The sequence below is a fragment of the Pongo pygmaeus genome, chromosome 19, assembly GCF_028885625.2.
Source record: "Pongo pygmaeus isolate AG05252 chromosome 19, NHGRI_mPonPyg2-v2.0_pri, whole genome shotgun sequence".
NCBI classification, from domain to species: Eukaryota; Metazoa; Chordata; class Mammalia; order Primates; family Hominidae; genus Pongo; species Pongo pygmaeus.
In genome coordinates this window covers 18,212,080-18,231,780 of record NC_072392.2, presented here as the reverse complement: position 1 = coordinate 18,231,780, position 19,701 = coordinate 18,212,080, and the positions used below count along the sequence as shown (strand labels likewise).

General features: G+C 48.8%; 1 protein-coding gene across 3 annotated transcripts in view; it reads left to right on the top strand.

Annotated features, from left to right (window-relative positions):
• The window catches only part of DRC3 (dynein regulatory complex subunit 3), a 43,583-nt gene extending 24,696 nt beyond the window's left edge, over nucleotides 1-18,887 (top strand). For 2 of the 3 annotated variants that reach the window (XM_054459183.2, XM_063656614.1), the window contains exons 10-12: nucleotides 5,992-6,123; nucleotides 17,783-17,914; nucleotides 18,280-18,887. In XM_054459183.2, coding sequence (XP_054315158.1) covers nucleotides 5,992-6,123; nucleotides 17,783-17,914; nucleotides 18,280-18,393 — 378 coding nt within the window. In that variant the 3' untranslated portion in view covers nucleotides 18,394-18,887. Of the gene's footprint in view, nucleotides 1-5,991; nucleotides 6,124-7,808; nucleotides 7,880-8,656; nucleotides 8,781-17,782; nucleotides 17,915-18,279 lie in introns of all 3 variants that reach the window. The other variant, XM_054459185.2, reaches the window with a different exon arrangement.
• Nucleotides 18,888-19,701: the final 814 nt, after the last annotated feature.

Here is a 19,701-nt window from a genome sequence, read left to right as displayed (position 1 = left end):
GGAAGGCTGAGGCTCACAGAAGAAAGAAAAGTTGATGGGGAGGAAGGGCGTTCCTCCACCCACTAGGAGCAGCAAAGGAGAAGACTCTGGGTGGTCAGGACTCGGCCTAACTAGGCCATGGGGTCCAGCCCAAGCAGGGGCCATTGGGAAGGGCACCAATCTTTGTATTTGATGGCAGCTGCCTCTTTGAGTTGGCATTACTTTTAAAGACAGGATGCTTAGCCTATTGTAAATCACAGATCTTTGTGAGATGCTAAGGAAAGCTGTGGACCTTCTTTTTCCTCAAAAAACTGTTCACACACACCAAGCTTGCTTGTAGCATAAGAGGCTTTAGGGAGCCCATCCTTATTGTGAACTTAAGGCCCTTCCTTGTTGTGAACTTAAAGTAGAGCAAAGTCCCTCGATGCACAAGTTCAGATCTGATGGAGTTGGTGATCCACTCCCATGTGCTTCCCGCCTCCCCAATGGCCACCCCCATTCCTGTCTCATTAACCTCCAGGGCCTCACATGTTGTGGATTTAATTCTCAAGACCCTCCTTGTTATATTTTAGGGAGCAGGGGTTACTGCATTCAACCAGAAGTTCAAAGCTGTCAGCAGAGGAATACGTTTGGCTCACATATGTGTTTTATTTGGCCTGCATAGGGTTTTAAAACATTTCAAACATCCTGCTGACATTAGAAACTAGCAGATTTCACAGAAAAAAATTGTGGTTGCCAGCTTCTCTGGAAGCAGCTGTCATCAGGGCTTGAGTGGCAGTTGTCCCCTCTGGACAGGTCATGTCTCCAGTCCCGCAGTCCCTGCCCAGCCTTCCTTCCTGACATTTATCTGGTCCCTGTAGCCACTGTTCTTGGGAGTGTCAGCTAGCTGGCTCTTCCTGAGGCCTGGTGCAGGGACCCGGCCCCTCAGCAGCGAGTCCCTCTGCCGAAGCAGGATGTGGGCCATGCCAAGCCTGACTTGGAACATGGAACGTGCCACTTGCTCCTCTGTTCAGGCACCTGCCTTCAGTGCGGGCCAGCTCCTCAAAGACCACCTCAGACGAGCTGACTATCCTAGTGCTCCCCTTCTAGAGCCAAGAGCAGTGGATCCTGCTCAGCCTGCACACGGAGTCCCCGGGCCCTGGAAATGTGCTCACATTCAGGCCCAGCAGCACCCACTTAGACGAGCATGGCCTGGCACAGGGATTTTCCATTGTTCCCCTGGTGCTTTCCATGCACAGCCTAGATAGAGGCCACTGACTTGGAAGTTCCCAAGACCCCATAGGCCCTGCAGACCCCCAGTTCCCTCCCTGACAGGCCCTCTCCTATAGGTTTTCCTACGCTCCTCCCACTCATCCCCATTAGGCCTCATCCATTGTACACAGTGCACTGCTCCAGGTGCCCAGTGAGTCACGTTTCAGGGTCATGGTGCAGCCATGTAAGGCTTGGAGCTCAGGCAGACTCCTCACTGGTGACCCAGAGACACATTATTGACCCTCTCCTAGCCTCCATTTCCTCATTTGCAGAACAGAGATAACCACCTCAAAGAACTGTAGTGAGAAACAGAGACAGAGAGGGAAAGCACTTGTGCAAGGCCTGGAGCAGAGTCAGCCCAAAAGGATGACAGCATGTCTGTGTGTAGTCAGCTGCACTCTCGAATGAGTGGTATGTGCACATGGCACAGCCTGAAGAATGGCCACTGGGGGATACGGTCTCCCTCCTACTCCTGTATCTGTGTGTGTGTGTGTGTGTGCGTGCGCATAGCATGCCCTATTCTGTACTTTGCTATCGTGTGTGTGTGTGTGTGTGTGAGCATAGCATGCCCTGTTCCGTACTTTGCTTTCCTATGTGTGTGTGCATGTGTGCATAGCATGCCCTATTCTGTACTTTGCTTTCGTATGTGTGCATAGCATGCCGTTCTGTACTTTGCTTTCCTGTGTGTGTGTGTGTGTGTGTGTGTGTGTGTGTGTGCATAGCATGCCCTGTTCTGTACTTTGCTTTCCTATATGTGTATGTGTGTGTGTGTGCATAGCATGCCCTGTTCTGTACTTTGCTTTCACGTGTGTGTGTGTGTGTGTGCATAGCATGCCTTGTTCTGTACTTTGCTTTCCTATGTTATGCATCTTGGAGAGCCTTCCAAAATGAGAGTTGCTTCATTTTTTTTATAACTAAAATATCGCATTGCATGGGTGAGCCATAATTATTTAGCTAGTCCCTGTTGATGGACAGTTAGGTTTTTTCCCAACCTTTTGCTCTTTTAGTGTTCCACTGAATAAGTTGGTGCAAGTTTGACCTGCAGGATGAAGTCCTAGAAGTGGAACTGTGCATTGGTTTTTTTCATGGTTATTGTCCAACTGTAACCCACAGAACCTGTACCTTCCACAGCCGTCGTCAGGCCAGTGTCACAGGCTTCCTCATGTTTGCCAGTCTGTGCACCCTGAGTATGCGTTTATTTTCTCTTAAGTGGGGATGAGCAACACGTTTTACATGTTTTACAACCATTTGTGTTTTTTATTCTGTGAATTATTTGTACTTATATTTTGCCCTTGCCCACTTTTCTATTTGGTTTTTGGTTTCTCTCTCTCTTCTTAAATTATTTATTATTTTCAGAATAGGGTCTAACTCCATTGCCCAGGTTGGAGTGCAGTGCACCATTATAGCCCACTGCAGCCTTGAACTCCTGGGCTCAAGCAATCCTCCTGCCTCAGCCTCCTGAGTAGCTGGGACTACAGGAACACAACACCACACCTGGCTGTTTCTTTCTTTTTTTCTTTTTTTTTTTTAGCTAGTCAAATTTAGCAGTGGGAGACTGTATACCAACTTTAGTGACACCAAATTTAATAAGTTCTGATAACCTACTACCATCAGACCAGACCTTTCTTTTTTAAAAAGTTATTACTTGGCTGGGCGTGGTAGCTCATGTCTGTAATCTCAGCACTTTGGGAGGCCAAGTTGGGTGGATCACCAGAGGTCAGGAGTTCGTGACCAGCCTGGACAACATGGTGAAACCCCGTCTCTACTAAAAATACAAAAATTAGCCAGGGTGGTGATGCACGCCTGTAATCCCAGCTACTCGGGAGGCTGAGGCAGGAGAATCACTTGAACCCAGGAGGCAGAGGTTGCAGTGGGCCAAGATCGTGCCACTGCATTCCAGCCTGGGCAATAGAGCGAGAGTCTGTCTCAAAAAAGAAAAAAAAAGTTATTACTTTGTAGGAGCTCTTTGTAGATTGTGTCAGTGAAATGGATGGCAAATGTTTTTCCCATTTTGTGTTTTATCTTGCAATGTTGTCTGTGGTGCTTTTGCCATTCAGAATGAAAAATTTTTTTGGCTGGGGGAGGTGGTTCACAACTGTAATCCCAGCACTTCGGGAAGCTGTGGCAGGAAGATCGCTTGAGCTCAGCAGTTTGAGAGCAGCCTGGGCAACATAGTAAGACCCCATCTTAAAAGTAAATATATAAATAAATTTAAAAGAATTTTAAATTTTTTAAGGTAGTAGAATTTACCAATCTTCTGGTTATACTTGGCAAGGTCTCAGATTATTTATTAAAAATCTCCCAGGTTTGGCCGGATGCAGTGGCTTATGCATGTAATCCCAGCACTTTGGGAGACCAAGGCGGGCGGGTCACCTGAGGGTCGGGAGTTTGAGACCAGCCTGGCCAACATGGTGAAACCCCATCTCTACTAAAAATACAAAAATTCACTGGGCATGGTGGCAGGCACCTGTAATCCCAGCTACTCAGGAAGCTGAGGCGAGAGAATCGCTGGAAACTGGGAGACAGAGGTTGCAGTGAACCAAGATCGCGTCACTGCACTCCAGCCTGGGTGACAGTGTGAGACTCTGTCTCAAAGAAAAAAAAAATCTCCCAGGTTTTCTGCTAGCACATTTATGGCTTAATTTTTTACATTTGAATCTTCATCAGGAATTTGTTTTCATGTAAGGCTTGAGGTAGGGATCGAGCCTGGTTTTTCTCCAGACAGAGTAGCTATTATTATGTCATTCGCCCCCCTCAATCATGCTGTTACTCCATCCTCCTTCATGACTAATACCAGGCATCAACAAAAACAAGCCAAAATCACATCTGGTGTTGGTGGTAACCCAGGCCCTTTGCTAGAAAGCAGCTGGTAGTCAGTGCTGTTTGGACCCCAGGTTGCCATATACCCTCTGAGCACCCCCTCATTCCAAAGGGCTCAGCATCTATTTAGCAGTAGCTTCCACTTGCTTACTGGGGTTCTGTGTGGGTTCAATTCATCTCCTCAAAGACTGGAACTGTCTTTCCTTGCCAGGGTCTTTCCTGGCCTGTGCCTGTGATAGGCCTTTTATAGGAGCTTCCAATAGCCGAGCTCCATTGTGCACCAGGTGCTTTCTGTACACAGCCTCTGATCCCCAGGACCCCGTGAGGCAGAGATGCTTCTCCCCATTTACAGTGAGGAAACTGAGTCAGAGAATGAAAGTGGGTCTCTCAAGGTCACACTGCTAAGTGGCCCAGGCAGGATTCAAATTCAGGTCCACCTAACTCTGAAGTTGTAAGGCAGGTAAATTTTTCCCTGTAGCTTATCAGGGTCACTGACTGGGACCAAGAATTAAACTGACATAAGACAAATGAGAAAAGCATACAAATTTTATTGAGTAATTTTTACATGTAGATGGGAGCATTCACAAGCAAAATGAAGGCTCAAGAAGCCATTAGGGCCGAAAGCTTATATACTTGGTTGGAGTAGTGAATTGTGAGAACGTGACAAGACAAAGAGGTTTGGGCTAAGGCAGTTCATCGTGGAGAAGTGACAAGGCAGATGAGCATTAGTTTAACAAGGTTTGTTCACACAGATTCCCCTTGGCCCGGACTCCCTCCCTCTGATGATAAGAATGGCTTCTTGGCCGGGCGCGGTGGCTCACGCCTATAATCCCAGCACTCTGGGAGGCCGAGGTGGGTGGATCACGAGGTCAGGAGTTCAAGACCAGCCTGGCCAAGATGGTGAAACCCCGTCTCTACTAAAAATACAAAAAAAAATTAGCCAGTCATAGTGGCAGGTGCCTGTAATCCTAGCTACTCAGGAGACTGAGGCAGAGAATTGCTTGAACTCAGGAGGCAGAGGTTGCAGTGAGCCGAGATTGTGCCACTGCACTCCAGCCTGGGCAACAGAGTGAGACTACGTCTTAAAAAAAAAAAAAAAAAAAAAAGAATGGTTTCCTTCCTCCTGGTACAGGGAGGGCACCTTTCCCATGGGAGATTTAACTCCTGCTTTCAGGAAGAAAAAGGGAGTCAGGGTGTCCTCTTTGCATTTTCTAAGTATCTTTTTTTTTTCTTTTTTTTGAGACAGAGTCTCACTCTGTCGCCCAGGCTGGAGTGCAGTGGCGCAATCTCGGCTCACTGCAAGCCCCACCTCCCAGGTTCACACCATTCTCCTGCCTCAGCCTCCTGAGTAGCTGGGACTACAGGTGCCCGCCACCATACCTGGCTAATTTTTTTTTTTTTTTGTATTTTTAGTATAGATGGGGTTTCACCATGTTAGCCAGGATGGTCTCGATCTCCTGACCTCGTGATCCGCCCGCCTCAGCCTCCCAAAGTGCTGGGATTACAGGCATAAGCCACCGCTCCCGGCCTTTAAGTATCTTTAACTCAAAATAATCACTATGCCAAAGCGGCATATTTTGGTGTGAAATGCTCTGAACCCCATGAAAGCCATGGCTCCTTCTACCCTGCTTACCAGCCTCTAATAAAAACCTGAGCTAACAAGGAGTGAGCACTTGCTAGTGCTCAAAGAGCCTCACATGTGTTCTCTCACTTGTGTCAAGGGTAGGGGCTATCAATCGCACTTGACAGACCAGGAAACTGAGGCATGGAGAGGGTAGGTAGCTTCCACACGCTCTCAGAGCCAGCAAATGGCAAAGCTGAGACTTGCACTTGGACAGGCTGACTCGAGTCCAAATTATTTCCCACAAAACCAAATTGCCACCTGCCATTATCTAATTACACTTAGTTGTTGATTCCTAAAGTGCAGTCTATTGTTTCTAGAGTTTAAGTGCCATTCGAGAGGAGTCGGAACTGCCCAACATTGAGAAGATGATCCTAGAATGCAGCGCTGACATCAGTGAGTTGTTCGATGCGCTCATGATGCTGGAGATGCAGCTGGTGGAGCAGCTGGAGGTAAGGGTGGGCCCTGGACACCAGTGCCAGAATCTGGGGATGCAGCTGCACATCCATAGGTGAACTGCAGCCTTCATGGGCATGCCTCTGCTGGAAATGTCCAGCACGACTCAGCGTGGCAGGCTGCAGCTTTCTTGCTCATCAGTCCTGTTTGCTTTTATTACATTTTAATCATTTACATTGGAAGTGATTCTTGTGGAAAATGAGAGGTGAGGTCATTCTTCTGCAGTGTTCCCCCTATCCTGGAAGTCAGTGGGGAGAGGTTTTTGATTAGACCCCTGGAGCTATCCAGGTACTCTAAAGGCAAAGTGGACCCCCACTTGGGGACCAAACAAAGACCCCTCCGCATTGCAGCCTGCAGTTGCCGCTTCTCAGGCGACGCGAGGAGGCTGCAACTCAGCACTAAGTAGTGGAAATGAAAAGCGCCGCTGTCTGAAATTCATTAGCGGCCAGAGTATGTGTTACAAGGCAGCGGAGGCTGGGAGTCTGAAGTGGTGTGATGAATTGAACTTCATCGGATGGTGCCATGGCTGGGCCAAGTGATAGCGCCTAATCAATTCCTCACACGTCAAGTGACACCTCAGACATGGGATAGATTTCCCCATCACATCACAGGGCAGGTGCTCCCTCCCCGCTGGGGAACAGAGGCACTGCAGAAGCAGCACACAGTGCCAGGGGAGAGTGAGGCAGCAGCTCCCAGCCTTTTCAGGCACGGAGATTGCTTTTCAACATCCAAACATTTCCCAGAACCCATGTGCCATCCTACTTGTATTACCGGTGGCCAGAAAGCCACAAGCGCAATCATGCTTTTCAATGACCTTATTTTTATTCACGAGAACAGCACATACATGTGTTTGAAAATTATGTAATGTGCTCACTCTGCAGACAGTCCTCACGTTCCTATAGATTCCACCCCTGCCTACCTTGCAGCCCCTGGAGTCTATGGCAGATGGGGGTGGGGCACTGCTAGAGTGGCAGGCCTGGAAATCACACCTTCCATTGTTCCTTCAATCAATACTAACTCCCATTTGGGCCTTAGGTGCCTTGCTAAGCACCACAAAACAGCAACTAACTGAAAGAGATCTGGGGTGACAGCCAGCTCCTACTGAGGGCCTCCTCTCTGTCAGGCACCTTGCAAAGCATTTTGTGTGAAGTGACTCATTTAACCTCACCACGACACCACAACACAGGGATTATGCAGGTAACCTATTTCCCAGATGACGAAGATGAGGCCCAAGGAGGTGAAATGCCTTTCCCAGAGTTACACACAGTGCTGGAGCTGGGAATACTGACCCAGGCAGTCTAACTCTTAACAGCTCACTCCACTGTTTGCCTGGAGGTGATGCACAGATATCACTGAGAAACCCAAAGGAGAGGGGGTTGGCTCTGTGTGTGTGTGTTGGGCAGGCAGGTAAGGAGAGTAAGACCAGGACAAGTGTTCCTGGCAAAGTTCCGGTGACAGCATTAAACATTCAGATGGTGAGGGAGTTAATACGGTTGGGGAACAACTTTAGAGAGAGCAGAGGGGTAGGTTCACAACCATCTGCTCAGGAGGGTCAAGATCGGTGGTCGTTACCCTGAAGGGCTGTGATTAGAGAAGCTGGTTGCTAAATTCTAAGGAGTACCTTTTGCTCTGTGCTGGACGTCTAAATATGCATGTTAACTGTGTTCTTTAACATTTCCAGGAGACTATAAACATGTTTGAAAGGAACATTGTTGACATGGTAGGACTGTTTATCGAAAATGTCCAAAGCCTATATCCTTTCTGTAATGACCTTCCCCCATGGGGAGGTGCTACAGAGCCCCCGGGCTTGTCCTGGCCTCTGGACAAAAGAATGTTCCACAGGGTCTGAGGGGGTTTCCCGACCCTCAGAACAGTGATGGCCTGGTTAGAGCTGTGGTTTGGATGCCCAGAGGGACAACATCCAAACTGTTTGCAGTAGGGTCCCAGCATGATTGTTCTCATATGGGTGATGTTCACTGGGAAATGACGCCCCCTGTGTTGCGGGCAAGCACACTCTGGGGTTGAGGCAACCCCCACGTGGAAGACACTATAAGGAGTATATCAGGTGAAATGTTAGGGTGAGGAGCCAACATTGGAGCATGGCCAACCCTTCTTCCACCCGAACTCAGGGCACTCCACACAGGGCAAACTGCTGTGCTCCAGCTAGCAGCAGCCCTGTGGTCCTGCCCTCCTGGGGCTCACAGTCCCTCGGGGAGACAAGTTGTAGAGGCAACAAGTGGTAGCAAATGCACAGGGTGAGAAGCAGTTAACCCAGAGGCCAGCGCCAGGAGCCTCCATGCAGGAGGGAGAGAAGAGGGTGATGGCAGGGGCTGAGGGTCCGTCCGAGGTGTCGGGCAGAGGCAGGGAGTCGGGGATGGCCCAGGGTTCGGAGCCTGTGAGTGCACGGTGCTGCCAGCTGGAATTTCCGAGCTCGCCTTGGACCCTTAAAGTCTGTCTCCGGCCCTCTGAGTGCATCAGGGACGCGCCGGGCCTGCTCCTCCCGGGCCTTTGCTTAACTCGGGGCTGCACGATAGCCCAGTGCCGGGACCTGGAGAATCACCACCACAAGAAGCTCCTGGAGATCTCTATCAGCACCCTGGAGAAGATTGTCAAGGGCGACCTGGACGAGGACCTGCCTGACGACCTGCGCGCAGTAGGCGGGGCGGGCGGAGCGTGGCGAGGAAGGGCTGGATGGAGTTGGACTGGGCGGGGCAGGGGCGGAGATGGGGCTGGGAAGGGTGGAGCTGGGCGAAAGGGGAGGGGAGGGGAGGGGAGGGGAGGGGAGGGGCGGGCTGCTCGGAGCCTGACAGATGTGGTCCAGCCCAGCTCTGTGGCTGGACTGAGGCTCTGTGAGTAAGCCTGACAACCTCCCAGGGCCTCAATGTTTTCATCTGCAAAAGGGCACACTAACCTGCTTTACAGGGTTGCTGGCAGATAAAATAGGCTAACAAAGCACCTGGTGGGGCACCCAGTGGGGCCCAGTTAAAGAGGAGCTCATGATAATTAGATGGTTTCAACTTTCCAACAGGGTCGTTTCCAAAAGTTCAATTATGTGGAGGCTTCTGGCACTTTCTAAGAGAAGCAGTTACAGGTAGAGGTTGAAGTCTGAGATTTCCCCTGGAGGTCTTCTTAACTTTAGAGTCTGTATGATGAGTACTGTGGGGGTGTTGGAACCACCATTTCTGATCCCGCACAATGCCATCCGGTTTGCACCAGCACATCCACTGATGAATGGTCACAAAATCAGCAGGGTCGGCCTGGGGAACCTGGCTCCATCCCTGGGGTCTGCACACTAAGAAGGCTCTCCTGGATGTCTGCGCTGGGGTCCCGCAGCAGCATGTCTATGTCTCTGGGAGGAGTGTGGGCATCAAGGGCCCAGACAGAGATACTGTGTTGTCAGAGCCTGCTTTAGTGCATGCATCATTCACTCCACTGCCAGTGTCTCAGCTTCTCTCTGTCACCACATCACCACCAAGGAAAGCCACCATCGTCCTTGGCCTGGACTGCTTGCCTCTTTACTGTCCTCTTACAGTCTGTCCTCCATGTGGCAGCCAGAGGGACCCTTGAAAACCCAAACCCTATCACTGCACACTTTTACACAACACCTTCTAGTGGCTTTCATGACCCCTAGCATCAGCTCCTCCCCATAGTCCCCCAGACCCTCGTGGCTGGCCCTGCCCATCTGGGCGATTCCCACCCCCAGAACCCTCACTCCTGATGCTCAGCGGCAGCCTCTGAGCTCTTCCCCAGTCACCCAGGCTTGCTCCTTTCAGTTGATATTCCGCCTGGCAGACACGCTCTTCCTAGGTCCCCATGTGCCTGGCTTGTCCTTGTCATTCAGATTTCAGCTTGACTATCAGCTCTTGGGAGAGGCCTTTCTTCATCAACTTCCAGAAAAACCACCATCTCTGTATCACATGCCCCATTTATCAGGTCAGGTCAGAGCCTCATCATAGTTTCAAACTATCTGGCTGATGTGTATTTGCTGCTGATGTGACTATTCACACTACATGTAAGCTCAGGAGGGAGGACAGGGATGGCCTTTTCACCACCATGTACCTCCTCAGTACCAGCAACAGTGTACAATGTGCAGCACAGATGCCAGGCATCATCTGCAGAATGAGTGTGAGAGCGTATGCTCACCAAGCCTCCACTCTGCCAGATACGGGGCTAAGTCTTGCAGACACACAGGACCAGCAGTCCCTGACTTCCACAGCCTCTGTCCTGGGTCCGCCCAGACAGACACCCAACATAGCAGTGTGGTGATAGGGTCACCGTGACACCAGCCTTCCCTCTCTAAGCTGTTAACTGCAGCTAATTGCTATTGACCAGACACAGGAAAACATCACCTTCTCTGCGAAGTAAGGCTGTCCCTGAGTGCCCAGTTTGGAATTCCCCAGACAGACCATCTTGAGGTGGGTGGAGATCCCTCCCAGCACAGCTCCCATGTCTGTGACACCCAGAAGGCACAGGACTGAAACGTGCCCAATTTCTAATGACTGGGACACACAGAAAAAGATGACTCCAGAGGCCAACAGCAGAGAAGCAGGCTGGGCTGGCATTTTCAGTGGCCAGCCCTCCCTCCAGCCCAGCTGGCTGTGCCTGGTGCGAGCTGACCGCCATTCCTGTGGCTTTATGCCTGCAGTTATAGGAAGAGACTCCCCAGGACCTTATACCATGGCCTAACTCTCCTTCCATCTAAGCAACAAAAAATGTGGCCTACCCTTCTCAGGAGGAAAAAGTATGCTCTGACCATATGAGTAATACCAACATCACTTTGAAAGGCTGAGGTGGAAGGATTGCTTCAGCCCTGGAATTTGAGACCAGCCTGGGTAACATAGCGAGACCCCCTCTCTACAAATAATAATTTAAAAATTAGGTGATGTGCACCTGGTGGTCCCAGCTACTTGGGAGACTGAGGTTGGAGGATTACTTGAGCCTGGGAGGTCAAGGTGAGCCATGACTGTGCCACTGCACTCCAGTCTGGGTGACAGAGCAAGACCCTGTCTCAAAAAAATAAAATAAAGGAATAATACATCGCTGACATTTGACTGGGGGCCTCCTGAGGGCCAGCCCTCTGAGAAGCACTGAACTCATGTTTGCTTTTTTAATCTTCACATCAACACGGTAAAGTAGGTACTATTATGGTTCCCTTTTACAGATAAGGAAACTGAGGTACGGGGATGAAGGTAACCTGCCCAAGGACACACAGCTTGTAACAGATAGAGTTGTGATTTGAACCAGGCAGTTTGATTGAAAGCCTTTGACAAAATGTCTACTGTATAGCAAGATGGGGATGTTCAGAGGAGGGACTAGGGCTGTGAGTGAAAAAAATCTAGCTACTGTTACCTAATTATCAAGGAGCATATCTTGATAAGTCACCCTGATGAGGTTATCTCTAAAACTCTGCTCATGCAGTTGAGTGACTGTTATCAGCTCATGACCTACGTGGGGCCAATCTGTCCCATGTCTATTTTCAAGTCCTTCAGCTTTGAGAGGAAAAGCAGAACGTACATGCTGAGGAGAGAGCCTGGAGCTGGCACTGAGGGAGGGCGTCTGAGTGGTGCTGGCAGCCACAGCTGCCCGTTTAGGGAGGTGGGGAGGACAGAGGTGCTGCCTGGCTGCTCTGAACATCCACGCGGGTGTCCGGCTGCGAGGGCAGGGTGAGTGCTCAGGCCCAGGGAGGATGCAAGTCCCCAGGGTCTGCTCAAGTGGCAGTGGGTCTGACCCAAGCCAGCAGTCTCTGGATAGGGAGACTGCCACAAGATTCTGGCTGGCACCAGGAGACTCCGCGTTGGCTTGTCCCTGCCCATCAAGCCAAGCTGCTCTTTTGTCTGTGGCAGAGGAGAATGCAGGGTTGTCAGGTGCCCTTTGTGGGTATGACGGAATGATCTGATCCCACATGCCATGGGGCAGCAAGTCCTCAAGCCACTAGCAGTGCGGTGGTCCTGGGGAGGGGCACCAGCTGTTCCCTTCTCAAAAGTCACTTTGTTGCTACCCAAAGCAACCTACAGATTCAATGCAATCCCCATCAAAACACCAATGACATTCTTCACAGAAATAGAAAAAAAATCCTCCAATTTAGAACCACAAAAGACCCTGAAGAGCCAAAGCCATCCTGAGCAAAAAGAACAACGCTAGAGGCATCACATTACCAGACTTTAAAATATACTACAAAGTTGTAGTAACCAAAACAGCATGGTACTGGCATAAAACAGACACACATTTCTCCAATAAAACACCAAATGGTGGATGACACCGTGGCAGCAGGAGGGCCCAGAGGCCTGGAATGGGAAACCATGGAAGCTTTGTCAGCAGCTTCTGGGGCTAGGATTGTGGCCATAGTCAGGGCAGGGGCTGAGGCTGTGGGGAGCTCTCAGAGGCAAGGCCCAGGCCAAAGAGTGGATGCCCATCACCAAGCTGGGCTGCCTGGTCAAGGACATGAAGATCAAGTCCCTGGAGGAGATCTATCTCTTCTCCCCGCCCATCAAGTAGTCTGAGATCATTGACTTTTTCCTGGGGGCCTCTCTCAAAGATGAGGTTTTTGTTTTTTTTTTTTGAGACGGAATTTTGCTTTTTTGCCCAGGCTGGAGTGCAATGGCACGATCTTGGCTCACGACAATCTCCACCTCCCAGGTTCAAGTGATTCTCCTGCCTCAGCCTCCCGAGTAGCTGGGATTACAGGCATGTGCCACCATGCCCAGCTAATTTTGTATTTTTAGTAGAGATGGGGTTTCTCCATGTTGGTCAGGCTGGTCTCAAACTCCTGACCTCAGGTAATCCGCCCGCCTCAGCCTCCCAAAGTCCTGGGATTACAGGCGTGAGCCGCCGCGCCTGGCCTAGGATGAGGTTTTAAAGATTATGCCAGTGCAGAAGCAGACCTGCCCCAGCCAGCGCAGCAGGTTCAAGGCGTTTGTTGCCATCAGGGATTACAATGGCTGTGTCAGTCTGGGTGTTAAGCGCTCCAAGGAAGCAGCCACTGCTGTCAGAGGGATCATCGTCCTGGCCAAGCTCTCCACTGTCCCCGTGCAGAGGCCACTGGGGGACCAAGATCGCAAGCCCCACACTGTCCCTTGCAAGGCGACAGGCTGCTGCGGCTCTGTGCTGCTGCACCTTATCCCTGCACCCAGGGGCACTGGCATCCTCTTGGCCTCTGTGCCCAAGAAGATGCTGCTGATGTCCAGTATTGACAACTGCTACACCTCAGCCAGAAGCTGCAGTGCCACTCTGGGCAACTTTGCCAAGGCCACCTTTGATGCCGTCTCCAAGACCTATAGCTACCTGCCCCCTGACCTCTGGGAGGAGACTGTGTTCACCAAGTCTTCCTCTCAGTAATTCACCGACCATCTTGTCAAGACCCACACCAGAGTCTCTGTGTGGAGGACTCAGGCTTCAGCTGTGGCTACAACACAGGGTTGTTTTGTTTTGAGATGGAGCCTTGCTCTGTCACCCAGGCTGGAGTGCAGTGGTGCGATCCTGGCTCACTGCAACCTCCACCACCTGGGTTCACATGATCCTCCTACCTCAGCCTCCTGAGTACCTGGGACTACAGGCACACACCACCACGCCTGGTTAATTTTTTGTATTTTTAGTAGAGATGGGGTTTACCAATGTTGGCCAGGCTGGTCTCAAACTCCTGACCTTAAGTGATCCGCCCACCTTGGCTTCCCAAAGTAACACAGGGTTTTTATATAAGAAAAATAAAGTGAATTAAGCCTGTTTAAAACAAACAAAAACACAGATACATAAACCAATGAAACAGAGAACTCAGAAATTAATCTATGTATTTACAGCCAACTGATTTTTGACAAAAGCGCCAAGAACACTCACTGGGGAAAAGACAGTCTCTTCAATAAATTGTGCTGGGAAAACTGGATATCCATATGCAGAAGAATGAAACTAGATTCCCACCTCTCACTCTATACAAAAATCAACTAAAAATGGATCTAAGACCTACATGTAAGACCTGAAACTGGCCGGGCGCAGTGGCTCATGCCTGTAATCCCAGCACTTTGGGAGGCTGAGACAGGCAGATCGCTTGAGCTCATGAGTTTGAGACCAGCCTGGGCAACATGGCAAAGCCCCACCTCTCTATAAAAAGTACAAAAATTAGCTGGGCACGGTGGTACATGCCTATAGTCCCAGCTACTCAGGACGCTGAGGTGGGAGGGTGGCTTGAGCCCAGGAGGCGGAGGTTGTAGTGAGCTGAAATTGCACCACTGCACTCCAGCCTGAGCAATAGAACCAGACTTTGTCTCAGAAAAAAAAAAAAAAAAAAAAAAAAAAGACCTGAAACTATAAAATGACCAGAAGAAAACAGGAGAAATGCTTTAGGACATTGGCCTGGGAAAAAATTTTATGAATAAGACCTCAAAAGCACAGACAACAAAAGCAAAAATAAATGGAATATATCAAACTATAAATCTTCTGCACAGCAAATGAAACAAGAGTGAAAAGACACCCTATACAATGTGAAAAAATATTTGCAAACTACTTATCTGACAGGGTATTAATATATCCAGAATACACAAGGAACTCTAACATCTCAATAGCAAAAAAAAAACAATTCAATTAAAAACATCTGAACAGATGTTTCTCAAAAGAAGACATACAAATGGCCAACAAATACATTAAAAAATTTTCAGCATCACTAGTTATCAGGGAAATGCAAATAAGAACCAGAATGAGGCAACATCTCACCCCACTTAGGATGATAATTATCAAAAAGACAAAAAATAACAAATGCTGGTGAGGATACAAAGAAAAAGGAACTCTTATATACTGTAAGTAAGAATGTAAACTAGGACAGCCACTAGGAAGAACATTGTGGAGGGCCCTCAAAAACTACAAACAGAACTATCATATGATCCAGCAATCTCACTACTGAGCATTTATCCAAAGGAAAGGAAATCACTATATTGAAAACATATCTGCACCCATGTTTACTGCAGCACTGTTCGCAATAACAAGATACAGAATCAACCTAGGTGTCCAACAACAGATGACTGGACAAAGAAAATGTGGTACATATACACAATGGAATACTATTCAGCCATAAAAAAAGAATGAAATCCTGTCATTCATGGCAACATGGATGGAACTGGAGGACACTGTGTTAAGTGAAATAAGCCAGGAACAGAAAGTTAAACACCTCATGTTCTCACTCATATGCCGAAGCTAAAAAAGTTGATCTCATAGAAGTAAAAAGAAGAACACAGGCTTCTAGAGACCGGGAAGGGTAGAGAGATGGAGGAATAGGGAGAGATTTGTTCAAGGATATACCAAATTACAGCTAGATAGGATGAATAAGTTCTAGTGTTCTATACCACTATGGGATGACTATAGTTGACAATAATATATTATAGTTTCAAATAGCTAAAAAGAGGATACTGAATGTTCTCAAGACAAAGACATGATAAATGTTTGAGACGGATATGCTAATACCCTGATCTGATCACTACACATGATAGGTGTTGAAACATCACTATGTACTCCATCAATGTGTACAGTTATTAGTCAATTTTTTTAATGCCAATTTTTTTTTTTTTTTTTGAGGTGGAGTTTCACTGTTGCCCAGGCTGTAGTGCAGTGGTGCAATCTTGGCTCACTGCAACCTCGGCCTCCCACGTTCAAGCTATCGTCCTGCCTTAGCCTTCCGAGTAGATGGGATTACAGGCACCCACCACCATGCTCAGCTAATTTTTGTATTTTTATTCACCATATTGGCCAGGCTGGTCTTGAACTCCTGACCTCAGGTGATCCACCCACCTTGGCCTCCCAAAGTGCTGGGATTACAGGCATGCGCCACGGCGCCCGGCCAGTGCCAACATTGTTTAAACAAAGAAGTTGCTTTGAAAGAAATGTGTCTTTACAGCCACAAGGACCACAGAGCAGGGCAACAGCTCAAAAAAGACTCAGGAATACCTGTTTGCACAGCCCCTGCCTCCACCCTAGTGCTTTCAACCTGCAGAAACTGGAGAGGGATCCGGAATATTCTACCCATAAAAACTATTCTGACGGAAAATTGAAGTAGCCACCACTCTAGGCCACCCAAAGTCCAGAAACAACTTGTAACTTACATTTCAAAATAATTCCCTTAAACCCAGTTTCCTTTTGTTTTCATTTTACAAATGTCACACAGTTTTTCATAACCAATTCTAATCATGTATGTTTCTAAGCAGACTTCAGTTTCTGTTGCTTCTCATAGCTTTTGAAGCTGTTTTCTACATATTCAAACTCTGAGGGGTATGATTTCTCTGCCTGGCTTAGAGCTCCACTATGACCCACCTTTTAGAAGGAAGGATGAGAACCTTTTCGTGATGGGTTGACACTGTGCTTGTAGTTATCTCTAAAATAACCAGGACACCCACTCCTAAGCACACTGTCAAGGCTCACCGAAAACAGGCTTTACACACCTTTGAACCATTCCCAGAGCCTGGCCTGGGACCTTGTACACACATGGAAAGAACTTAATAATTTCTTGACATTTCTCCCTTGTGACTGTGCTCATTGGTCCCCCAGACACCCCATTCCACATATCAGCTAACCTTGCTTTTCCCACATGAGATTATGTGGAAAATCAGCATCCCACAAGACATGAACAGGCATTACTCTGAAGTCTGTAGCCAAAAAAGTTGGAAAACCAAGAGAGACAAAGCTTAAAGGGTTTATTTTCCACAGGACTTCGTAGAGCCTTCGGAATACTTTGTGCCCAGCAAATCTTCAGGAGGGGCCTAGGATGTGCTGGCTTTCCCAAATGTATTTGACCAAAGAATACTTTTTTTGGCAGAAATATTAACATCTTAAGATTGCACAGAACGTTTTACAGACCATTAAGTTAACTGCCACTATAGGAAAGAACAAAAAGTGTACACTCCACTTGCAAATCCTCCCTGCAATACAGAGCATTCAGGTGCTCTGCCTTACCAAGCGCCTCTGCTTCAAGGTGGAAGCAACTGCTTACTGAGTGCTTCAGTGGCCTTGCCTGCTCTGGGAAATGACTCCATTTCAACCATCCCAGGCAACAACAGCCACAGTGTCAACACCTAGAACCAGTGAGGCCTATTAGAAGATGGTTGTTTCTAACAACTTTTTACTAGACAGAAAAGTCAGGAACAAGAGAAGGCAGAAAGAGACTCCAAATGGAATCCAAAGTTTGGTTTTGTTGACATGAGTGGCAGTGGAGAGACAACTGTGGGGTGAACACCCATGAGTTTGTAGGGCCTGCTGTCTTCAGAGCAGCCTCGAGACCCTCAGCCAGCCTCATGCTTCCACCCAGCAGGCAGAGGTTTTGGGCAAGTTAGACTTAAAAGTTAATTGAGAGAGAAGCATTGTGAGAACAGATGTCCTGGGTGAGGTGCCCCCTGGGCAGCCATCTGCCTTCACCCTGGAGGAAACATGCTTCCAGCGGGGACTGCAAAGTAACACCCTGGTTGGCCCTTTCCCCACAACACCTGCCCTGCGCGGCTGGGGAAGCGGCTGTCACAGATGAATTCACAGATGAATCGGCAGAGTGTGCTGATACAAAGGTGGGCTCTGCTCTGAGTGTGGCCTGCATAGCCAGGGGACTTCCAAATGCTCCTTTTCTATTCAGCTCTCTTTGTGTTCACGGTGTAATGACACACACTTTCTCATTGGATTCTTTTCACTCACCAGCTTTTTGTCGATAAAGATACGATTGTTAATGCTGTCGGGGCATCACACGACATCCACCTCCTGAAGATTGACAATCGAGAAGATGAGCTGGTGACCAGAATCAACTCCTGGTGTACACGTTTAGTAGACAAGGTGAGTCAATGCCAAGCCATCCTAGCAGGCTGGATGAATTTTTCTAGCTGACATGGAAATCCTCCCTAGGTAGTGGATAGAATTTTCATTAAGGAATGAAGTGAAGGAAGAAATAAAATTAAGGATTATAGAACTCCACACTGAAAACAACATTGCCCAGAGACTTTAAAACCCATGGGCTTCATCATTTTCCTAACTCCTACTTCAAATATACAGAGATCAGCAGAACCTGGGGAGGCTCTGAAGCAAATGAGGAGGTTTGCAGATCTCAAGGAACTATTTTCCCCTTCCCTCAAACTGGACTCAGTGAAAGATATTAACCAATGATCTGATGTAAGGAATCGGGCTTTGGTTTCACTCCTCAGATTCACAAGGATGAGATCATGAGGAACCGCAGGCGCGTGAAGGAGATCAATCAGTACATCGACCACATGCAGAGCGAACTGGACAACCTGGAATGTGGCGACATCCTAGACTAGATGAGTGTCAGCCACAGGAGCTTCTTCAAAACATAGCACCAGCCCCAGCCAGAAGGAAGTGCACATGCCTCACTGAGCACCTCGGGAGAGTTGCTGGGCATCTCTCAACTGCGATCCCCAACACCATTCTTTCCCCCACCCCTGGAAAAACTTCCAAAAGTAGAGAAAATAAAGGACTCATTTCACATTTCCCCTACTCATAAAAAAAAAAAAAAAAAAAAAAAAAAAAATCAGCTGGGCGCGGTGGCTCACATCTGTAATCCCAGCACTTTGGGAGGCCGAGGCACGCGGATCACGAGGTCAGGAGTTCAAGACCAGCCTGACCAACATGGTGAAACCTTGTCTCTACTAAAAATACAAAAATTAGCCAGATGTGGTAGCATGCGCCTGTAATCCCAGCTACTTAGGAGGCTGAGGCAGGAGAATCACTTGAACCTGGGAGGTGGAGGTTGCAGTGAGCCAAGATCGCACCACTGCACTCCAGCCTGGGCGACAGAGCGAGACTTCGTCTCAAAAAAAAAAAAACAAAAAAACATGTTCATGTAAGAACAACAGAAAGAGTTTGAGATGAACAGCCGGTCCCAGGCCAGCTGACAGAGCGACTTCCAAGGGCACTGCCATCAGCTAGACTCTTGGCTGTGGCATAAAGTCAGACACGTGCCCCTGCCGTTTCCCCTGCCATGCCTAGGCAGGCTGCCGGCCACAGGCAAAGGAGGCCGGTGTGGGCTGAGACCTTCTCTGCTCTGGGTGCTGAGGGGCAGGGAAGCAGGAGGAGAGGCTGCAGCTCCCACCACAGTGCTGGGGCCTGGGCCTGCCCACCAAGGCTGAGGTTAGCCACAGGGACCTGAGGACCCTCCAGAAGAGCAGAGCGCAGGCGGGGCATCCCAGCTCCACCATGTCACCCCCGCAGCCCTGGTGTCATCTGTGACAGTACCTCACAGTGCCTTCAAGGAACAGTTCAGGGAGACAGTGCATGGGAAGCGTGAAGAGGCACCCAGCATGTGATCAGTGCCCTGTGAGCAGGGTTGATGCCATTACCTTACTCAGGCTGGCAAGGACACAAGGCTGAGAGAGCCTGTCTGCCTGAGAACCACTCTTCCCCACTGCCCTCTTACTGGCCTGACACCAGAGAGTAGCGCCTACCTCCTGGGACGCTAGAGGTGGCTATGTCAGGAGGACCCTTAGGACTCCTGGGTGGGAGATGAGCGGAAACATGCACATCAGGTGACCTTGTCAAGCCCGCCCAGGCTTTTAGCCCAGAAAACAACTTCTATTTTCTACTTTCTAGAGTAAATCATTTGTTTTAGA